General features: G+C 49.7%; 1 protein-coding gene and 1 pseudogene across 4 annotated transcripts; one reads left to right on the forward strand and one right to left on the reverse strand.

Annotated features, from left to right (window-relative positions):
- Positions 1-268: 268 nt before the first annotated feature.
- Positions 269-2,893, reverse strand: LOC308250838 (bone marrow stromal antigen 2-like). 3 transcript variants are annotated; one of them, XM_080673626.1, is made up of 5 exons: positions 2,447-2,893; positions 1,383-1,458; positions 1,058-1,118; positions 655-787; positions 269-451 (listed from the first exon to the last, which is right to left on the reverse strand). In XM_080673626.1, the coding sequence occupies exons 1-4, from the start codon at positions 2,738-2,740 to the stop codon at positions 673-675; spliced, it is 546 nt and encodes a 181-aa protein (XP_080529752.1). In that variant the 5' UTR covers positions 2,741-2,893; the 3' UTR covers positions 269-451; positions 655-672. The 3 variants fall into 3 exon arrangements, with proteins under 3 accessions (XP_080529752.1, XP_080529751.1, XP_080529753.1); XM_080673625.1 differs by lacking the exon at positions 655-787 and having other exon boundaries at positions 2,447-2,790; XM_080673627.1 differs by lacking the exon at positions 1,058-1,118 and having other exon boundaries at positions 275-451; positions 2,447-2,761.
- A 171-nt stretch (positions 2,894-3,064) lies between these two features.
- LOC308251773 (heterogeneous nuclear ribonucleoprotein A1-like) lies at positions 3,065-13,154 on the forward strand (annotated as a pseudogene). Its single transcript has 2 exons — positions 3,065-3,152; positions 12,351-13,154. The product of its transcript is annotated as a heterogeneous nuclear ribonucleoprotein A1-like (transcript).
- Positions 13,155-15,809: the final 2,655 nt, after the last annotated feature.

Consider the following 15,809-nt stretch of genomic DNA (forward strand, 5'->3'; position numbering starts at 1 on the left):
ATAAATTCAAAGTAAAGGAGCGGAGGGGAGAGCAAGAGAACCGGATAGGACAGCCGGATCCGGCCCGTGGGCCGTAGTTTGCCCACGGCTGGCCCAGGTGATGGCCTAAGAGACAAGAAGGCCGAGTCAGGGCGGGATTGAGGCGACAGAACTTGCCCCAACCCTTCCATGAGCCTCACCCCACTGCTGCCTGGACCCCTCCCTCTGAAACCAGCAACAGATGGGTCTGGGTGCCTGTTACTCCTTGAGTCAATTATTAGGCAGAGATGGGGTTGAATGGTGTGTGAAGATTTATTAGGATAGTGCTGGATGGGAGAGAGCGCCTCTGGGACCAGGTTGTTATCTTTCCACGATGACAGGAAACTCTCAGAAAAGGAGCATGGACTGCACTGGGAGGTTAATCCTCATGTCCCTGGGCGTACAACTTTCCGCCAGGTTAGAATGGCTTTGCCTAATCAGAAGAGAACAGTCACGGTTAACAGACACGATTAATAGGATGACATAGCTGGTTCCCACTGTTCTATTTCTGCCCCAACAGCTCCTCACTGAGATTCCTCTCTCTCCAGCGCCCAGCCCTCCTCCCCCAGGCAGGCCACCACCCCAGACCCTGACTGTCCCTAACTCCTCCCATCCCTCTCCAGCCCCTCTCCTCACCCCAGGCTTCCTGGGACCTCAGGCCAGCAGGGCCTGGATGCTCAGGGTCAGGAGCACAGGGGCCACAGAGAGACGGAGGCTGATCCCGGAGTTGGGGGGGCACTTGGCAGAGACCAAGGCCTCATTCTCTTGTCTGAGGTGGAAATGGGGACAACTCAGCGGGCTGCCAGGTCTGGCTCCACTGGTGCTGGTCTCGGAGCCCCTCCACATCTCCTCTCCTTCCTCACCAAGTCACTGGGCAGGAGAGGGGCCGGTTGCCACCCAGAGTTGGGTGACTGGAGGGCCAATGCTGGGACTCCAACTTTGTCCCCAGGGCAATGGGAATTTTCAGAGCCAAGGGGATCCTAGGTCTTGGGGGTGGAAGGAGGAAGGGGCGTGGCCTGGGGTGGGTGGATGTCCTAACCTTAGTTGCTTCAGCTCAGAGGATTTCTCCTGCAGCGACTGATGCAATGACTTGATCTCCTCTAAGGAGGGACAGAGAGTGTGTGGGTACCATAGCCATGCCCCTCAACTGGCCCCACCTCGGGACAGGACCCCGCCTCTAGCCCACCTTCATTTGAGCGACTGCACCTTGGAAGTCTGGCATGCCTGCCCCCTCCTACTTCCACTGGATTGGGTCCTGTCCCTCTCACCCAACCCCAAACCCGAGGCCCTCCCCACCCCTCCTCTTCAATATCTGACCTGCTCCTGCAAACTACCTACTGGAGCCAGGCCTGTGTTTTCCTCACCTTGAAGCTTCTGTACCAGCTCCTGTTGCTTGTGGCCCCGAGCCTTCTCCTCTTTCAGGGAAAACTTCAGGGTCTCCTGGGATGCCGTGGAAGAGTAAGGGTGCTGGAAACTGGGGTTCTTGTCCCTGGTGGGGTTGGCTGCTGTCTCTGGGCCCTGCCCTCTCTCCCCAGACCCAAACTCCTCTCTGAACCTGTCTCCCACCCTGAAGAATGACCACAGCCTCTCACCCTCCGAGGGTGTGGTCCTCAAAATGGGAGTTTCAACCCCCCTTCCTCCCGAAGAATTTGGAGGCTCTCTTGGCCTAAAGCCAAGGACAGATTCCAGATCTTCTGGGCTATTGTCCAAGAAGAGTTAGAGTCCCCTCAAGCCCAGAACACATGGGATTTCTGAACCCAAGTTAGATGTCCAGTGGGAGTTTCAAGGACCCTATATCAAGACCCCAGTTAAAATGCTGCCTCTTAGGGATGCAGTGGAAATATCAAGAGCCCCTGCCTTGCCCTGGCCGGGTAGCTCAGTTGGTAAGATCGTCATCCCAATATGACAAGGTTGTGGGCTCAATCCCTGGTCAAGGCACGTACTAAGAATCAACCAATGAATGCATCAATAAGTGGAACAACAAATCAATGTTTCTCTCGCTCTCTCCCTTCCTCTCTCTCTCTCAAATCAATAAATAAAAACTTAAAAAAAAAAAAGCCCCCTGCCTTCTTCAGAGTCTGGTGGGGTCCCCATCCCAACCCCAGAGGGGATTTCTGCTTCCCTAAGACTGTGCCCAGGGGGAGTTGCCAGCTGCCCTAGACTAATGTCCTAAAGTTTGGAGATTCATCTACATGCTACTAGGGATACTGAGGGCCCTTATTGGGTGCTCTGGGGTCCCACACTGGCACCCCAGAGGGACTTGAGCTCCTCAAAACCCTGGTGGGGAAATTCAGGCTCCCCATGTAGGGGCCTAGGGGAAGTTTCAAGGTCTATCTCAACCTCCACCTAGACCCTGGGGGTCCCCAAGCACCTGGACCCTGGGAGCCCTCCCAAGCACAGGGCCTCTCTAGGAGGGGCAGTCTCTTACCACAGTCTGGTTGCAAGTGGCAGCTTGGGCCTCAGTCCCCCGCAAGACGTCCTGGGCCTGGGTCAGCTCGTGCTCCAGGAGGTGGGTGATGTTTCGACACTCCTGCTCAGCTCGGAGGCCATCCTTGCAAGCTGGGCTATTGGCCATGGCAGCCAGAACGCCGACTGCCACAGACAGACCTACCACCAGTAGGAACAGCAGGATCCCCACCCACCCTGGCAGCTTTCGGTCCCCCAGCTTCTTTGGGAACTCATCCATGGGCACAAGGGGCTTGTAGTAAAAAGTGGGTGCCATCCAGAGGGATGCAGGGGAGCCTGGGAGGGAGTCTGGAAAGAAACCTAGAACTTTCTACTTGCTGGAGCTGCCCCCTTATTAGCATAGGATCTATGCTGACCAATGAACACTTCCAAAACCGGGCATCTGCAGGAAGAGGACAGTTTAGCTTTCACTTTCATTTCCTGGAAATGAGGTGCGTTCTTGCTGCTAAATTACTGGCTTGGCCCTTCTGGGCTGGGTGCTGGCCCATGAGCTCCTGTGAGAGAGGACACGCCATCATAAGGCCCTGCCCTTCTCCTGTGTTCCTGAAGGGGATAGTGGCAGTGACGGAAAGCCTAGGGCATGCCAGCCTGTGTGCCTGTGTACTGTGACCTGAAGAGGCAGAGCCATCATTGGTCCAGTCCCCAGCTGGGGAAACTGAGGCTGAGAGGTGAGTGGGACTGGGAGTGGGCAGGGCCGGGTCTCACCCAAGAGCCTGGCGTTGGTGTCACTCTCCGTAGTGACCCAGCAGGAGCTCACTTAGCATCCCTGCTGCTGTCTCAGGGACCCTAGGGGCCATGGAGGGTGTCGGAGGAGGAATTTCCTTCTGCCTCGACCGCTTAAAGCCACTCAACAGCCACATGGCCAGGATGGGGATGCTCTTGCTGAAGAGTCCCCAAGGGGCCTGTGCATCCCATGAGCAGGCGCCTCTCTCCCAGACCAGGACCCCAGGTGCAAGGACACAGCCCTGGGTAAAGCGGACCTATTTGAGCTGCGCTGTGCTAGCCTTCAAACTATAGGGCCAAGGCGGGACCAGCACTGCGGGTCAGAGGCCAAGGCTGTGTGTGAACACCCTGCCTCCTGTGGGACTCTGGGCAAGCCATGTCCCCTCTGCCTCAGTTTCCATGGAGCTGTAAAATGAGGGTGATGATAACAGGAACATTTTCGTGCCCCCCTATATTTTGCAACCAAGGCAAGTGCCTTCCTCCCCTCGCACTAGTCCTGGCTCTGCAAATAGAAAGTTGTGATTTTTCCCTAAAAATGGGTTATGCCGCCATTGTTCTGGGCTTCGCTCGGGTTAAGGTCCAAGCACTTGTGACAAAGTCTGATTGGCAGCGAGGGGGTGGAATCTCAGGGAAAGTGATGAGAGTGAAGAGGTGGGTGTTGTGATCTTTTTTTTTTTTTTTTAATATATTTTATTGATTTTTTTACAGATAGGAAGGGAGAGGGCTAGAGAGTTAGAAACATTGATGAGAGAGAAACACCACGATCAGCTGCCTCCTGCACACCTTCTACTGGGGATGTGCCCGCAACCAAAGTACATGCCCTTGACCGGAATCAAACCTGGGACCTTTCAGTCCACAGGCCAACGCTCTGTCCACTGAGCCAAACCAGCCAGGTGGGTGTTGTGTTCTTTGATGAGGAAGTTGATGATGCTCCCATGCCATTGGACCCCTTAATACCAGGAAAAGCAAAGCACAGTGTGGGGGTGGGAAACACATTTTCCTTCCACCTTTCTAGTTGTTCTGGCTAGACTCATAATCAAATTAACAGCAGACAGGGTAACAGGCACAAACAGCCAGCTTGATTGCACATGACATGTTATTACACATGACAGCTTCATTACATATTTATATTGTGCCCTGAGAACCTCCAGGGCAGACTGGGCATTGGAGGCTTAGGTGCCATCCAGAGCTAAAGAGAGGGGGAGCTGTGGTTTGGGACTTGAAAGGGGAGGAAGGCGATTCACATGGACTTGGAGAAGACATGTTTGCTGGGCCATCTTTAACATGGGACTTGGATGCAAAGGGCCTTGCTCGTGTCCTCTCTGCCCTTCCCACCTCGTTCATGTTAAACCACAGAGGCCTGTGATGAGCTCCCCCTCCTGGAGCAGGTCCTCTTCTAAATCCCTTTCAGGCAGTTAGGGAGAAGGACAGGGTTCTTCCTGAGGCCTTTGTTTCTTGAAAGTAACAGCTTAAAACAGGCAGTATCTCCAAAGGCGTATTTGGGGTGGTACACTCTGCTCCCCTCAACAGGAACAACAACCCCAGCCAACAGGGTTGCCCCAGACTCAGGGAATGTATGTGATAATATACTCACACCTAGCTTATATTTTTAAATATATTTTTATTGATTTCAGAGAGGAAGGGAGAAGGAAAGAGAGATAGAAACATCAATGATGAATGAGAATCATTGATTGGCTGCCTCCTGCACATCCACTACTGGGGATCGAACCCACAACAGGGGCATGTGGCCTTGACTGGAATCAAACCTGGGACCCTTCAGTCCGCAGACCAATGCTCTGTCCCCAGAGCCAAACCAGCTAGGGCTACAACCTGACTCTTTGATTTAGCAGCCAGCTTCCCTCAAAAGGCCAGGAAAGTATGCAGGTGTGGTCAGTGTGGCTATGAAATCTGGGGCAATGGCTTTTCTCTGAGCTGCAGGAGGCAGAGAAATGAGCAATGTTACCACACACCCTGCCCTCTGGTAGCGCCTGCCTGGTGCTCAGGGGCTTTAAGGCTCTACTCCCTTCTCCATGGGATTATGTTATTCTACAGGGAGGCTTTGCCCAATGAGGGGAACCTCCCTGGGCAGGTGGTGTAACAGAATGAAATGCTCTCTTGATTCCCTTATTTCTAGCCTGCATTTCTCCCAGGGCCTTCAGGTCATGCTCTAGGTATGCTAATTAGTAGAGAAATTCTGCTGAAAGCTTGAACTTTTGGCAAAGATTTGTGGGAGCTCAAGACCTAATGAGATCAGCAGCGGTCACTGGGGAACTGGGGGACAAAGAGGATCAGAGGTTTCTGTGCTCTTCTTTGGGTCCCTGTCGGAGCCTAGGTGTCACACACCTCTTGCCTATTCTCCCTTCCCGTGACACAAAATAACCCTGAATTCTGGGCTCTCGTGAGATGGCTTTGTGGGAGCTTTAAGGCCCCCTTCTTCTCCAGCTGGCGCCTTCTTGATCAATAAACCTTTCCTTATTCCAAGCTCTGATGTTTTGAATATTGGCCTTCTTTGAAGCATCGGGCGCATGAACTTTGAATCGGTAACAGTGGGACCCGAGAAATCTATAGAGGGGGAACCACAAATTCTTAAGGAGCTGAAATGCTACAGGCCATCCACACTCCTATTATTGAGGGCCCTGATTGGGGCCACATTCACTGCAGGAATGAAAACCAAGATACTCCAGTCTGCCCCCAGCACCTGGTAAGGGATGCAGATATCCCCTCTGAGCCCAGCAATGGGATGGATCAGTTCTGAAGAACTGACGTGTAGCCGGATTCAAATTCACAAGAGCTTTAAGAGGAGAAACGTACATATGTGGGCAAAGCAGCTGCCTGCTTCCAGTGGTGGCCAGCGGGAAGAAACCCACACCTTCCCAGGGCAGGATTTCCCCCATCCCCCTTTTCTTAAATCCCCTCACAGAAGATATGCTTTTATAGATTTTATTTATTCATTCACTTATTTAAATACGTTTTTATTGATTTTTAGAGAGAGAGAGAGAGTAAGGGAGAGGGATAGAGAGATAGAAACATTGATGAGAGAGAAACATTGATTGGCTGCCTCCAGCACGCCCTTCCTGGGGACCGAGCCTGTAACCTGGCATGTGCCCTGACCAGGAATCCAACCATGACCCCCTGGTTCTTAGACTGATGATCAACTATTGAGCCACACCATCAGCTGGGCGAAGTGTTGGTTTTTAATCCTCACCAGAGGATGTGTTTTCATTGATTTTTTTTTGAGACAAGAGAGAGGAAGAGAGAGAGAAGCATCGATGTGAGAGAGAAACATTGCCTCCCATACATCCCCAACCGTAGATCAAACCTTTTGGTCAACAGGATGATGCTGCAACCAACTGAACCACCCAACCAGGGCAAGAATATGAGGTCTTGCCCTCACTGGTTTGTTCAGTGGTTACAGCGTCAGCCCACAGACCAAAGGGTCTGTAGTTCAATTCCCGGTTAAGGGCATGTACCTCGGTTGCAGGCTCAGTCCCTGGCCCAGGTCAGGGCACTTGCGAGAGGCAATGAAGGGATGTGTCTCTCTCACATGGACGTTCCCCCCCTTCTCTGTCTCTCTCTCTCTCTCTCTCTCTGTTTCTCTCTCTCTCCCTCCCTCCCTCCACTTTCTAAAAGGTAAGGATTTTAAAAAACACACAAAGAATATGAGGTTTTGCAGCTTTCACTCTCAAGCACGCCTGCGCTTTCCCGCCCTCTTCTTTCCCCAGCGCCCTGTCTCTGAAGCCCGCTGGAGCCTCTCCCCTCTCCTCACCCCGGGCACATAGACCCTTGCTTTCTTTCTCCTAAGTCCCAAGGGCCCTTCTTTTGCTTCAGTAACTTGTTTCCTGAGCCCATGCAGCCCAGCTGGCTCATTTCTTAGACAGCTCACTTCTTTTACCTCTGCGACTTTCTAAATAAACTTTAAATATATATATATTTTTATACTCCAGAGAGGAAGGCAGAGGGAGAGAGAGATAGAAACATCAATGATGAGAGTGAATCATTGATTGGCTGCTTCCTGCATGCCCACTGGGGATGGAGCCAGCAACCCGGCCATGTGCCCCTGACCAGAATCAAACCTGGGACCCTTCAGTCCACAGGCCAACGCTCTATCCACTGAGCCAAACCAGCTAGGGCTCTAAATAAACTTTTGATTGTAGTTTGAAAAACAGACACACACAAGAATATCAAGTTTTGATCTCTCCAATACCAGAGAACACGTCAGGCAATAATATCCTACAAAGTCCAACTCTGCAAGCCTCTCCATCCCTCTGTTGGCGAATCCTGCCTCCTGTGAGAGCTTTGTGGGAGCTTTAAGGCCCCCTTCTTCTCCAGCTGGCGCCTTCTTGATCAATAAACCTTTCCTTATTCCAAGCTCTGATGTTTTGAATATTGGCCTTCTTTGAAGCATCGGGCGCACAGCCTTACTCCAGATTGCTGAACCCTTCTTAATGCTGGAACAAGAACAATAATGGACTTTCAAGTGCTTCCCCAGGGCTACCTGCCCGGCCCACAGTGTCATGAGGTGGTAGGCCTGACCCTCTCTTCCCACAAGGTGGGAGGGAAGTTGGAGCATGGGAGGGGTCCATGCTCCCATTTACCATACACTAGCCACACCAGGCTATTAAAACTACTATGGGCAGGGCATACGCTCCCCACTCGAACAGTTCTCAGATAGTTCCTCCTATTTGTTTATGCCCTCTACTGCTGGAAGCATGTCATAATTGCAAGAGTTTCATCAAAAGGTTGATGGAACTTGGGGACTCAACAAAGGCTGAGTCACATATGTTATCACCTGTTGGGAATGGCTGAAGGCATTTCCCCAAACCTGAATAGGATGATTGCTGCCAGACATCTCAGGGCATCTTAATCTACATATTATTGCCTCCTATTTGCCAAACACCTCAACAGCCAGCTGTAGGCTATTCCCCAATCTGACAATGCTTCTGTACCCTACCCTTTGAAGTGTATATCTCCACCTTGCTTTAGGACAATTTGTGTTAATAAAAAGCAAGGGGTCCTGAGACAAGGAGAACTTAGCTCCTTCAGCTAGGCTCCTCTGACCCCCAATGCCTTTCAAAATTATCTTTCATCTCTGGACTCCTACTTAATCTATGCACAGCCTTACTCCAGATTGCTGAACCCTTCTTAATGCTGGAACAAGAACCCTGGCACTCCACCCTGGATAATTTATATTGTGTGACAGCCACCACTCTTCACTGGGGTGTAGACTGCCTGCTTCCCAGTTGGCGTTTCTCCTCAGCACTGGTTGGGTCATGAAAGATGCCTATGGACTAACAAGAATTGAACAAGGTGGTGCCTCTCCCCATCCATGTGGCTCTGCCCAACACTGCCACCATCTTAGATACCTTGGCCATGATCCTAGGAGTGTACCAGGCTATATTGTCCTTAGCAAATGCTGTCTTCAGTCTGTCCCTGGCTGCCGAGTGACAAGATAAAGTTGCCTGCGTGTGGGAGGAACAATAATGGACTTTCAAGTGCTTCCCCAGGGCTACCTGCCCAGCCCACAGTGTCATGAGGTGGTAGGCCTGACCCTGTGCCTGTCCTTCCCACATCAGTAAAGGGGCCCCTTGCACTGATGAGATCATGGGACCTGTGGGGACTTCCTTTGGTGCAGGACACGCTGCACACTTTGCTGGAACATCTGCAAGCGACGGGGTGGGCAGTTAACCCACAGACAGTTCAAGACCCAGGCTCCACCATGAAGTTTCTGGGAGTCGCATGGTTGGGTATGATGCTCATTGTCCCAGAGGCTGTGATTGACAAGGTGTAGGCACATCTAACCTCTTAGAACATGTGAAAGGTACAATTTTTTTGTAGGAATTTTGGAGTTGTGGAGGACTTTTTTTTTTTTTTAAATCCTCACCAAAGGATATTTTTTCCTATTGATTTTTTGAGAGAGTGGAAGAAGGGATGGGAGGGAGAGAGAGAGAGAGAAAGAGAGAGAGAGAGACATCAATTGGTTGCCTCCTGCATGTCCTTCAACTGGGGCCGGGGATCCAACCTGTAATACAGGTTCATTCCCTTGACCGGGAACTGAACCCTCAAGCCTTCCATGCCTGGGATGATGCTCTAACCACTGAGCACACTGGCCAGGCATGGAGTTTTGGAGGACTTTTGTTTCCCACCTGGCATAGTGCCCTGTTCTTTATACTGCCTGGTAAAGAAAGGGCATATGTGGGACTGGGGATCAGAGCAGCAAGCTCCCTGTGAGAAAAAGAAGAAAAGTACTAGTGAAGCAGGTTGAAACTCTGGGCATCCCCCCAGCAGGGCTATCATTTTAGTTAGATGTGTCTGTGGCTCCAGAGACATGGATTGGGTGCTGTGGCAGAGACAACAGAAGAAGAGAATTCCCCTAGCATTTTGGTACCAACTCGGGAGGAGGCAGAAACCAGATGCACCCCACAGAGCAAAGCTCTTAGCAGTGCACACAGACTCCTGCAGGGGGAGCCGCTCACAAAGGAACAGCATCCTATATAATAAAAGGCTACTATGCAAACTGTCCCCTCAGAAGTTCAACTGATTGGGAGGTTGACCACTTGCTATACTGTGCGCTGACCACCAGGGGGGCAGCACAGAACAAAGGAAGGCCCAGTCAGCAGCCAGAAGGCCTGGATGGGCCCTGATCACTGGCCAGGCCTAGGGACCCTACCAGTGCGCGAATTTTGTGCACCAGGCCTCTAGTATTGTAATAAGAACTTCTTTTCCTATAATCAAGGGGTGGGTTGAGAATGTGATTTTTCCTGGGGGAGAGTCTGCCCCATGGTAGTAAAAGTTGCCAGTCTCCTTCTCCTCAAGGCCAGTCGGGCACGTTCTGTTTCTCACTGGTATTGAGGCAGGTTAGCTAGAAATTAGGAAAATTCCCTGACACGTGAAATGAAGAAATTGAGACAAATAGCTGAACAAATGGCTGAGCTATTAGCCACCAGCTAATAAATCACAAGACCCTATCCTTCCTAACAAAGACACCCGGAGCAGATTATTTGAATCTCTCCTCTCCAACCAACGATATCTAAGAGCAAATGCCTTAATTCACCCTACTCAGGGGAACAGATAACAAACAAACAAATCAAAACCAATTTGAGGCCTGGCCATTGTGCTCAGTGGTTAGAGCATCGGCCTGTGCACGGAGGTGTCATGGGTTTGATTCCTGGTCAAGGGCACATACCTGGGTTGTGGGTTTTATCCTTGGCCCCTGTCAGAGTGCATGTGGAAGGCAACCAGTCAATGTGTCTCTTTAAGTTTGATGTTTCTCTCTCCCTGCGCCCACCCCCCACGACCTCCCGCAACCCCCTCCTATTTTCTCCGAAAAACAATGGAAAAAATATCATTGGATGAGGATTTAAGAAACAAACAAACAAAAGAAAACAATTAGAGCCAGAAAACCAATTATAGCTAGACTAACCCAAGATAGAGGTGAAACTGACCTAGTTAATTTTGATGCATCGGCATACTCAAGGATATACCTGAATGAGAAAGCTAAAAAGATAATTCCAATATAACCCTGATATTTTTTTTTTGGGGGGGGGAACTAGCAATCTGAATCTGTGCCAGCAAGCCCAGTGTACATTCTTGATAACCTATAATTAAGTCACTGCCCATTTCTCCACAAACTGGTCTTGCAAGACCTGTTACCTAAATGCTCACATTTCACAGAGGCCATAAACCATGACACAGCCCCCGGAGGGGGTTATCGGCGCTGGCACCAGGCCAGGCCCTTAGGTTGGTCTCAAGACCCCCAACACCTGTGGCTTTTTGCAAAGCCCGTAAAAGGTCTGGAAGTATAGTCCATATTTGGGGGACAAAGACATCAAAAAGGGATAAAAGAGGGGCTTCCACCATATTGGTTTGCTCAGAGTTTGGAGGTGACTCCGCTGAGACCACCGGCGTAATAAAGCTGTGTAACTCCATGTCTCTAAGCATCGCTTGGGTTTCTTCTTTCGGTCTTCTACATCGTGGAAAGCTAGTGAATATTCTGCTGAGACCTTCCCTGGGATTTCCCCTAAAATTCCCACCTAGAGAAAACAGATAAAACCTCAGGACAGCCCTGGCCAGTGTGGCTTAGTTGGTTGGAGCGTCGTCCTGTGCACCGAAAGGTGGTGAGTTCGATTCCCAGTCAGACCATATACCAGGTTGCAGGTTCAAGCTGGGTGCATGTGGGAGGCTCTCTCTCTCTCTCTCTCTCTTTCTCCCTCTCCCCCTCTCCTTCCCTGTCTCTCTAAAATCAATAAAAACATATCTTCAGGTGAGGATTAAAAAAATAAAGAATAAGATATGTTCCTTAGATCACTCCTTTCTGCCGGCGAATGCCACGGAGTAAGCATCATTGGCATTTCCCCTCCCGCAGTCGTCAGATCTAAGTCTGAGTCTCCCTACAAGCCGGAGTAGCTGCGGGAGCTCTTTATCGGAGGTTTGAGCTTTGAAACAACCTGTGAGAGTCTGAGGAGCCATTTTGAGCAATGGGGACGCTCACAGGCTATGTGGTGATGTGAGATGCAAACACCAAAGGCTCCAGAGGCTTTGGGTTCGTCATGATGCCACTGTGGAGGCAGTGGGTGCAGCCATGAATGCAAAGCCACACAAGGTGGACAGAGGAGCTGAGGCACCAAAGAGGGCTGTCTCAAGAGAAGATTCTTAAAGCCCTGGTGCCCACTTAATTGAAAAAGTTTTTGTCGTTGGTATTAAAGAAGACACTGAGGCCCTAGCTGGTTTGACTCAGTGGATAGAGCTTCAGCCTGTGGACTGAAGGGTCCTGGGTTTGATTCCGGTCAAGGGCACATGCCTGGGTTGCGAGTTCGATCCCCAGTAGGGGGCGTGCATAAGGCAGGCAATCACTGATTCTCGTTGATGTTTCTATCTCTTTCCCTCTCCCTTCCTCTCTAAAATCAATAAAAATATTTTTTAAAAAAGGCCCTGGCCAGTTTGGCTCAGTGGATGGAGCGTCGACCCTCGGACTGAGGAGTCCTGGGTTCTATTCCGGTCAGGGGCATGTACCTTGGTTGCAGGCTCATCCCCAGTAGGGGGTGTGCAGGAGGCAGTTGATCAATGTTTCTCTCTCATCGATGTTTCTAACTCTCTATCCCTCTCCCTTCCTCTATGTAAAAAATGAATAAAATATATTTAAAAAGAAAAAAAAAAAGAAGACACTGAAGAACATCACCTAAGAGATTAGTTTGAACAGTACCGGAAAATAGAAGTGATTGAAATCATGACTGACCAGGGCAGTGGCAAAAAAGAGAGGTTTTGCTTTTGTACCGTGACTCTGTAGGCAAGATCGTCATTCAGAAATACCCTACTGTGAATGGCCACAACTGTGAAGGAGGAAAGCCCCATTTAAGAAAGAGATGGCTCGTGCTTCATCCAGCCAAAGAGGCCAAAGTGGTTCTGGAAACGTCGGCGGTGGTCGTGGAGGTGGTTTTGGTGGGAATGACAACTTAGGTCGTGGAGGAAACCTCAGTGGTTGAGGTGGCTCTGGTGGCAGCCGTGGTGGCGGTGGACATGGTGGCAGTGGGGATGGCTATCATGGATTTGGTAATGATGGTGGTTATGGAGGAAGCGGTCCTGGTTACTCTGGAGGAAGCAGAGGCTATGGACGTGGTGGACAGGGTTGTGGAAAGCAGGGCAGTGGCGATGGCGGGAGTGGCAGCTGTGACAGCTATAACAATGGAGGAGGTGGAGGCGGCTTTGGCGGTGGACTGAAGGGTCCTGGGTCCTGGGAGGTGGAAGCAATGTTGGAGATGGCGGAAGCTACAATGATTTTGGCAATTACAACAATCAATCTTCAAATGTTGGGCCTATGAAAGGAGGAAACTTTGGTGGCAGAAGCTCTGGCCCTTATGGTGGGAGGTCAATACTTTGCCAAACCACAAAACCAACGTGGCTGTGGAGGTTCCAGCAGCAGCTGTAGCTATGGCAGTGGCAGAAGGTTTTAATTACTGCCAGGAAACAACGCTTAGCAGGAGAGGAGAGCCAGAGATGTGGCAGGGAAGCTACAGGTTACCACAGATGTGTAAACTCGGCCAAGCACAGTGGTGGCAGGGCCGCCCTGCTGCAAAGAAGACATGTGTTAGACAATACTCATGAGAATGGGCATGGAAACCTGGAGGACTGTGTCTGTGACTAATTGTATAACAGGTTATTTTAGTTTCTGTTGTGGAAAGTGGAAAGCATTCCAACAAGGGGTTTTAATGGAAATTTCTTTTTGCACCCATGCTGTTGATTGCTAAATGTAATAGTCTGATCATGACACTAAATAAATGTATCTTTACAAAAATAAAAAAAATAAAAACCTGCCCTAGCTGGTTTGTCTCAGTGGATAGAACGTTGGCCTGCGGACTAAAGGGTCCCAGGTTTGATTCCGGTCAAGGGCATGTACCTTGGTTTCAGGCACATCCCCAGTAGGGGGCATGCAAGGGACAGCTGATTGATGTTTCTCTCTCATCAATGTTTCTAATTCTCTATCCCTCTCCCTTCCTCTCTGTAAAAAAATCAATAAAATATATTTAAAAAATAAAATAAAATAAAACCCTCAGGACAAAGGACGTTAGCGTGTGCTTTTCCTTGAGCACTCCTAGCCCTTTTCCTCAGGCACATACTTTCAATTTCTTTATCCTAAATGTTAAGGTCTGACAAGATTTGCTACCAGGGGAGCAGTAGGCAGCTGCAGCTCATCCCAGGCTTACCCTGATCTTGTCTCCAAGGGCCCTCCTTCTGTCTCACTGATCTAAGTTTTAATAAACTTACTCTCACTTTCACCTGGACTCATGTCTTGAAATTTTTCTTGCACTAGTCAAGAACCTGCACATCCCAAACTGTGTCGGGGCAGACCACCTCCGCTTGGTCCCATTTGGGTGATATTCTTTGGTTCAGGGGCAGACCTGGCTCAGCTCGGTCCAGTTCCAGTGACAGTATGACCATTTGGCTGCCATCTTTGTTCCCTCCATTGGCCTGGAGGACATTATAACACCCATGGGAGCCCTAACTTCATTTACCCAGCAAGTTTTTTTAAAAATATATTTTATTAATTTTTTTACAGAGAGAAAGGGAGAGGGATAGAGAGTTAGAAACATCGATGAGAGAGAAACATCAATCAGATGCCTCCTGCACACTCCCTACTGGGTATGTGCCTGCAACCAAGGTACATGCCCTTGACCAGAATCGAACCTGGGACCCTTGAGTCCACAGGCGAATGCTCTATCCACTGAGTCAAACCCGTTAGGGCTACCCAGCAAGTTTTATTTAAAAATATTTTTAAATTTTATTGACTTGAGAGAGCGAGAGAGAGAGAGGACAGGGGAGAGAGGAAAAAAAATCCATTTGCTGTTCCACTAACGTATGCATTCATTAGTTGCTTCTTGTATGTGCCCTGACCAGGGATCAAGCCTGCAACCTTGATGTATAGGTACAACTAACCACTTGAGCTACCTGACCAGGGCTCCCCCAGCAACCTTTATTTTATTTTTATTTTTAAAATATGTTTTTATTGATTTCAGAGAGAAAGGGAGAGGGAGAAAGAGATAGAAACATCAATGATGAGAGAGAATCATTGATCAGCTGCCTCCTGCACGCCCCCTACTGGGGATTGAGCCCGCAACCAGGGCATGTGCTCTTACTGGGAATGGAACCATGACCTTCTGGTTCATAGGTTGATGCCTAACCATTGAGCCACACCTGGCCGGGCAGATCATGGGGCCCTTGATGGAAGAAATAGTTGCTACTCATTTGGGGAATCATTATCTTTTTTCTTTTAATTTTTATTTATTGGTTTTAGTGTGGGGCGGAGGGTAAGGGGGAGAGAAAGAGAGAGAGAGATAAATAGCAATTTTTTGTTGTTCCACTTATTGATGCATTCATTGATTGATTCTTATATGTGTCCTGACCGGGGATTGAACCCCCAACTTTGGCATATCTGGACCATGCTCTAACCAACTGAACTACTCATCCAGGGTGGGATTCATGATCTTAATCTGTATTTTCTCTTGCATGTGCCTGTATTGTTGCTATGGTATCTGCTTCCAGTGCAGTGACATAGCTGCTAACTGAGCCACGTCCATGGAAGTGAAACCCCTTGCTGACCACTCAGGGCACATTGCAGAAGAGGGGGGGCGATGCCCTGACCGGTGTGGCTCAGTGGATAGAGCGCCGGCCTGCGGACTGAAAGGTCCCAGGTTCGATCCCGGTCAAGGGCATGTACCTTGGTTGCAGGCACATCCCCAGTAGGAGGTGTGCAGGAGGCAGCTGATAGATGTTTCTCTCTCATCGATGTTTCTAATTCTCTATCCCTCTTCCTTCCTCTGTGTAAAAAATCAATAAAATATATATATAAAAGAAGAAGATGGGGGATGAGTAAGATGCTAAGAGACGGTCCAAGAGGTGAAATGCTGGAGGAGGCCATCAAGAGGATGTGATGGCCAGTTGACCTTCGAGGTGGACCAAGGTAATCAGAGGCTCCCTTCCCTTCCTGTCCTTGGGATGTCCTCCCTGCCCACTTTTTTTCAAAGTAGGAGCCACTTCAATGCACAAACTTGAGAGAGTAATGTGTTGTTGAAACCGGCTGGATGCACATGTGACTGAACCCAGGTAAGGTC

Source organism: Plecotus auritus (genome assembly GCF_963455305.1).
Source record: "Plecotus auritus genome assembly, chromosome: 6".
Lineage (NCBI taxonomy): Eukaryota > Metazoa > Chordata > Mammalia > Chiroptera > Vespertilionidae > Plecotus > Plecotus auritus.

Bases quoted from the DNA above. Each gene is read 5' to 3' on its own strand.
- LOC308250838 (XM_080673626.1), bottom strand. From the start codon at position 2,740: ATGGCACCCACTTTTTACTACAAGCCCCTTGTGCCCATGGATGAGTTC. The intron at 1,459-2,446 runs GTAAGAGACTGC...ACGGCATCCCAG, and splicing joins CCACTTGCAACCAGACTGTG to GAGACCCTGAAGTTTTCCCT. The intron at 1,119-1,382 runs GTGAGGAAAACA...GTCCCTCCTTAG, and splicing joins GCTGGTACAGAAGCTTCAAG to AGGAGATCAAGTCATTGCAT.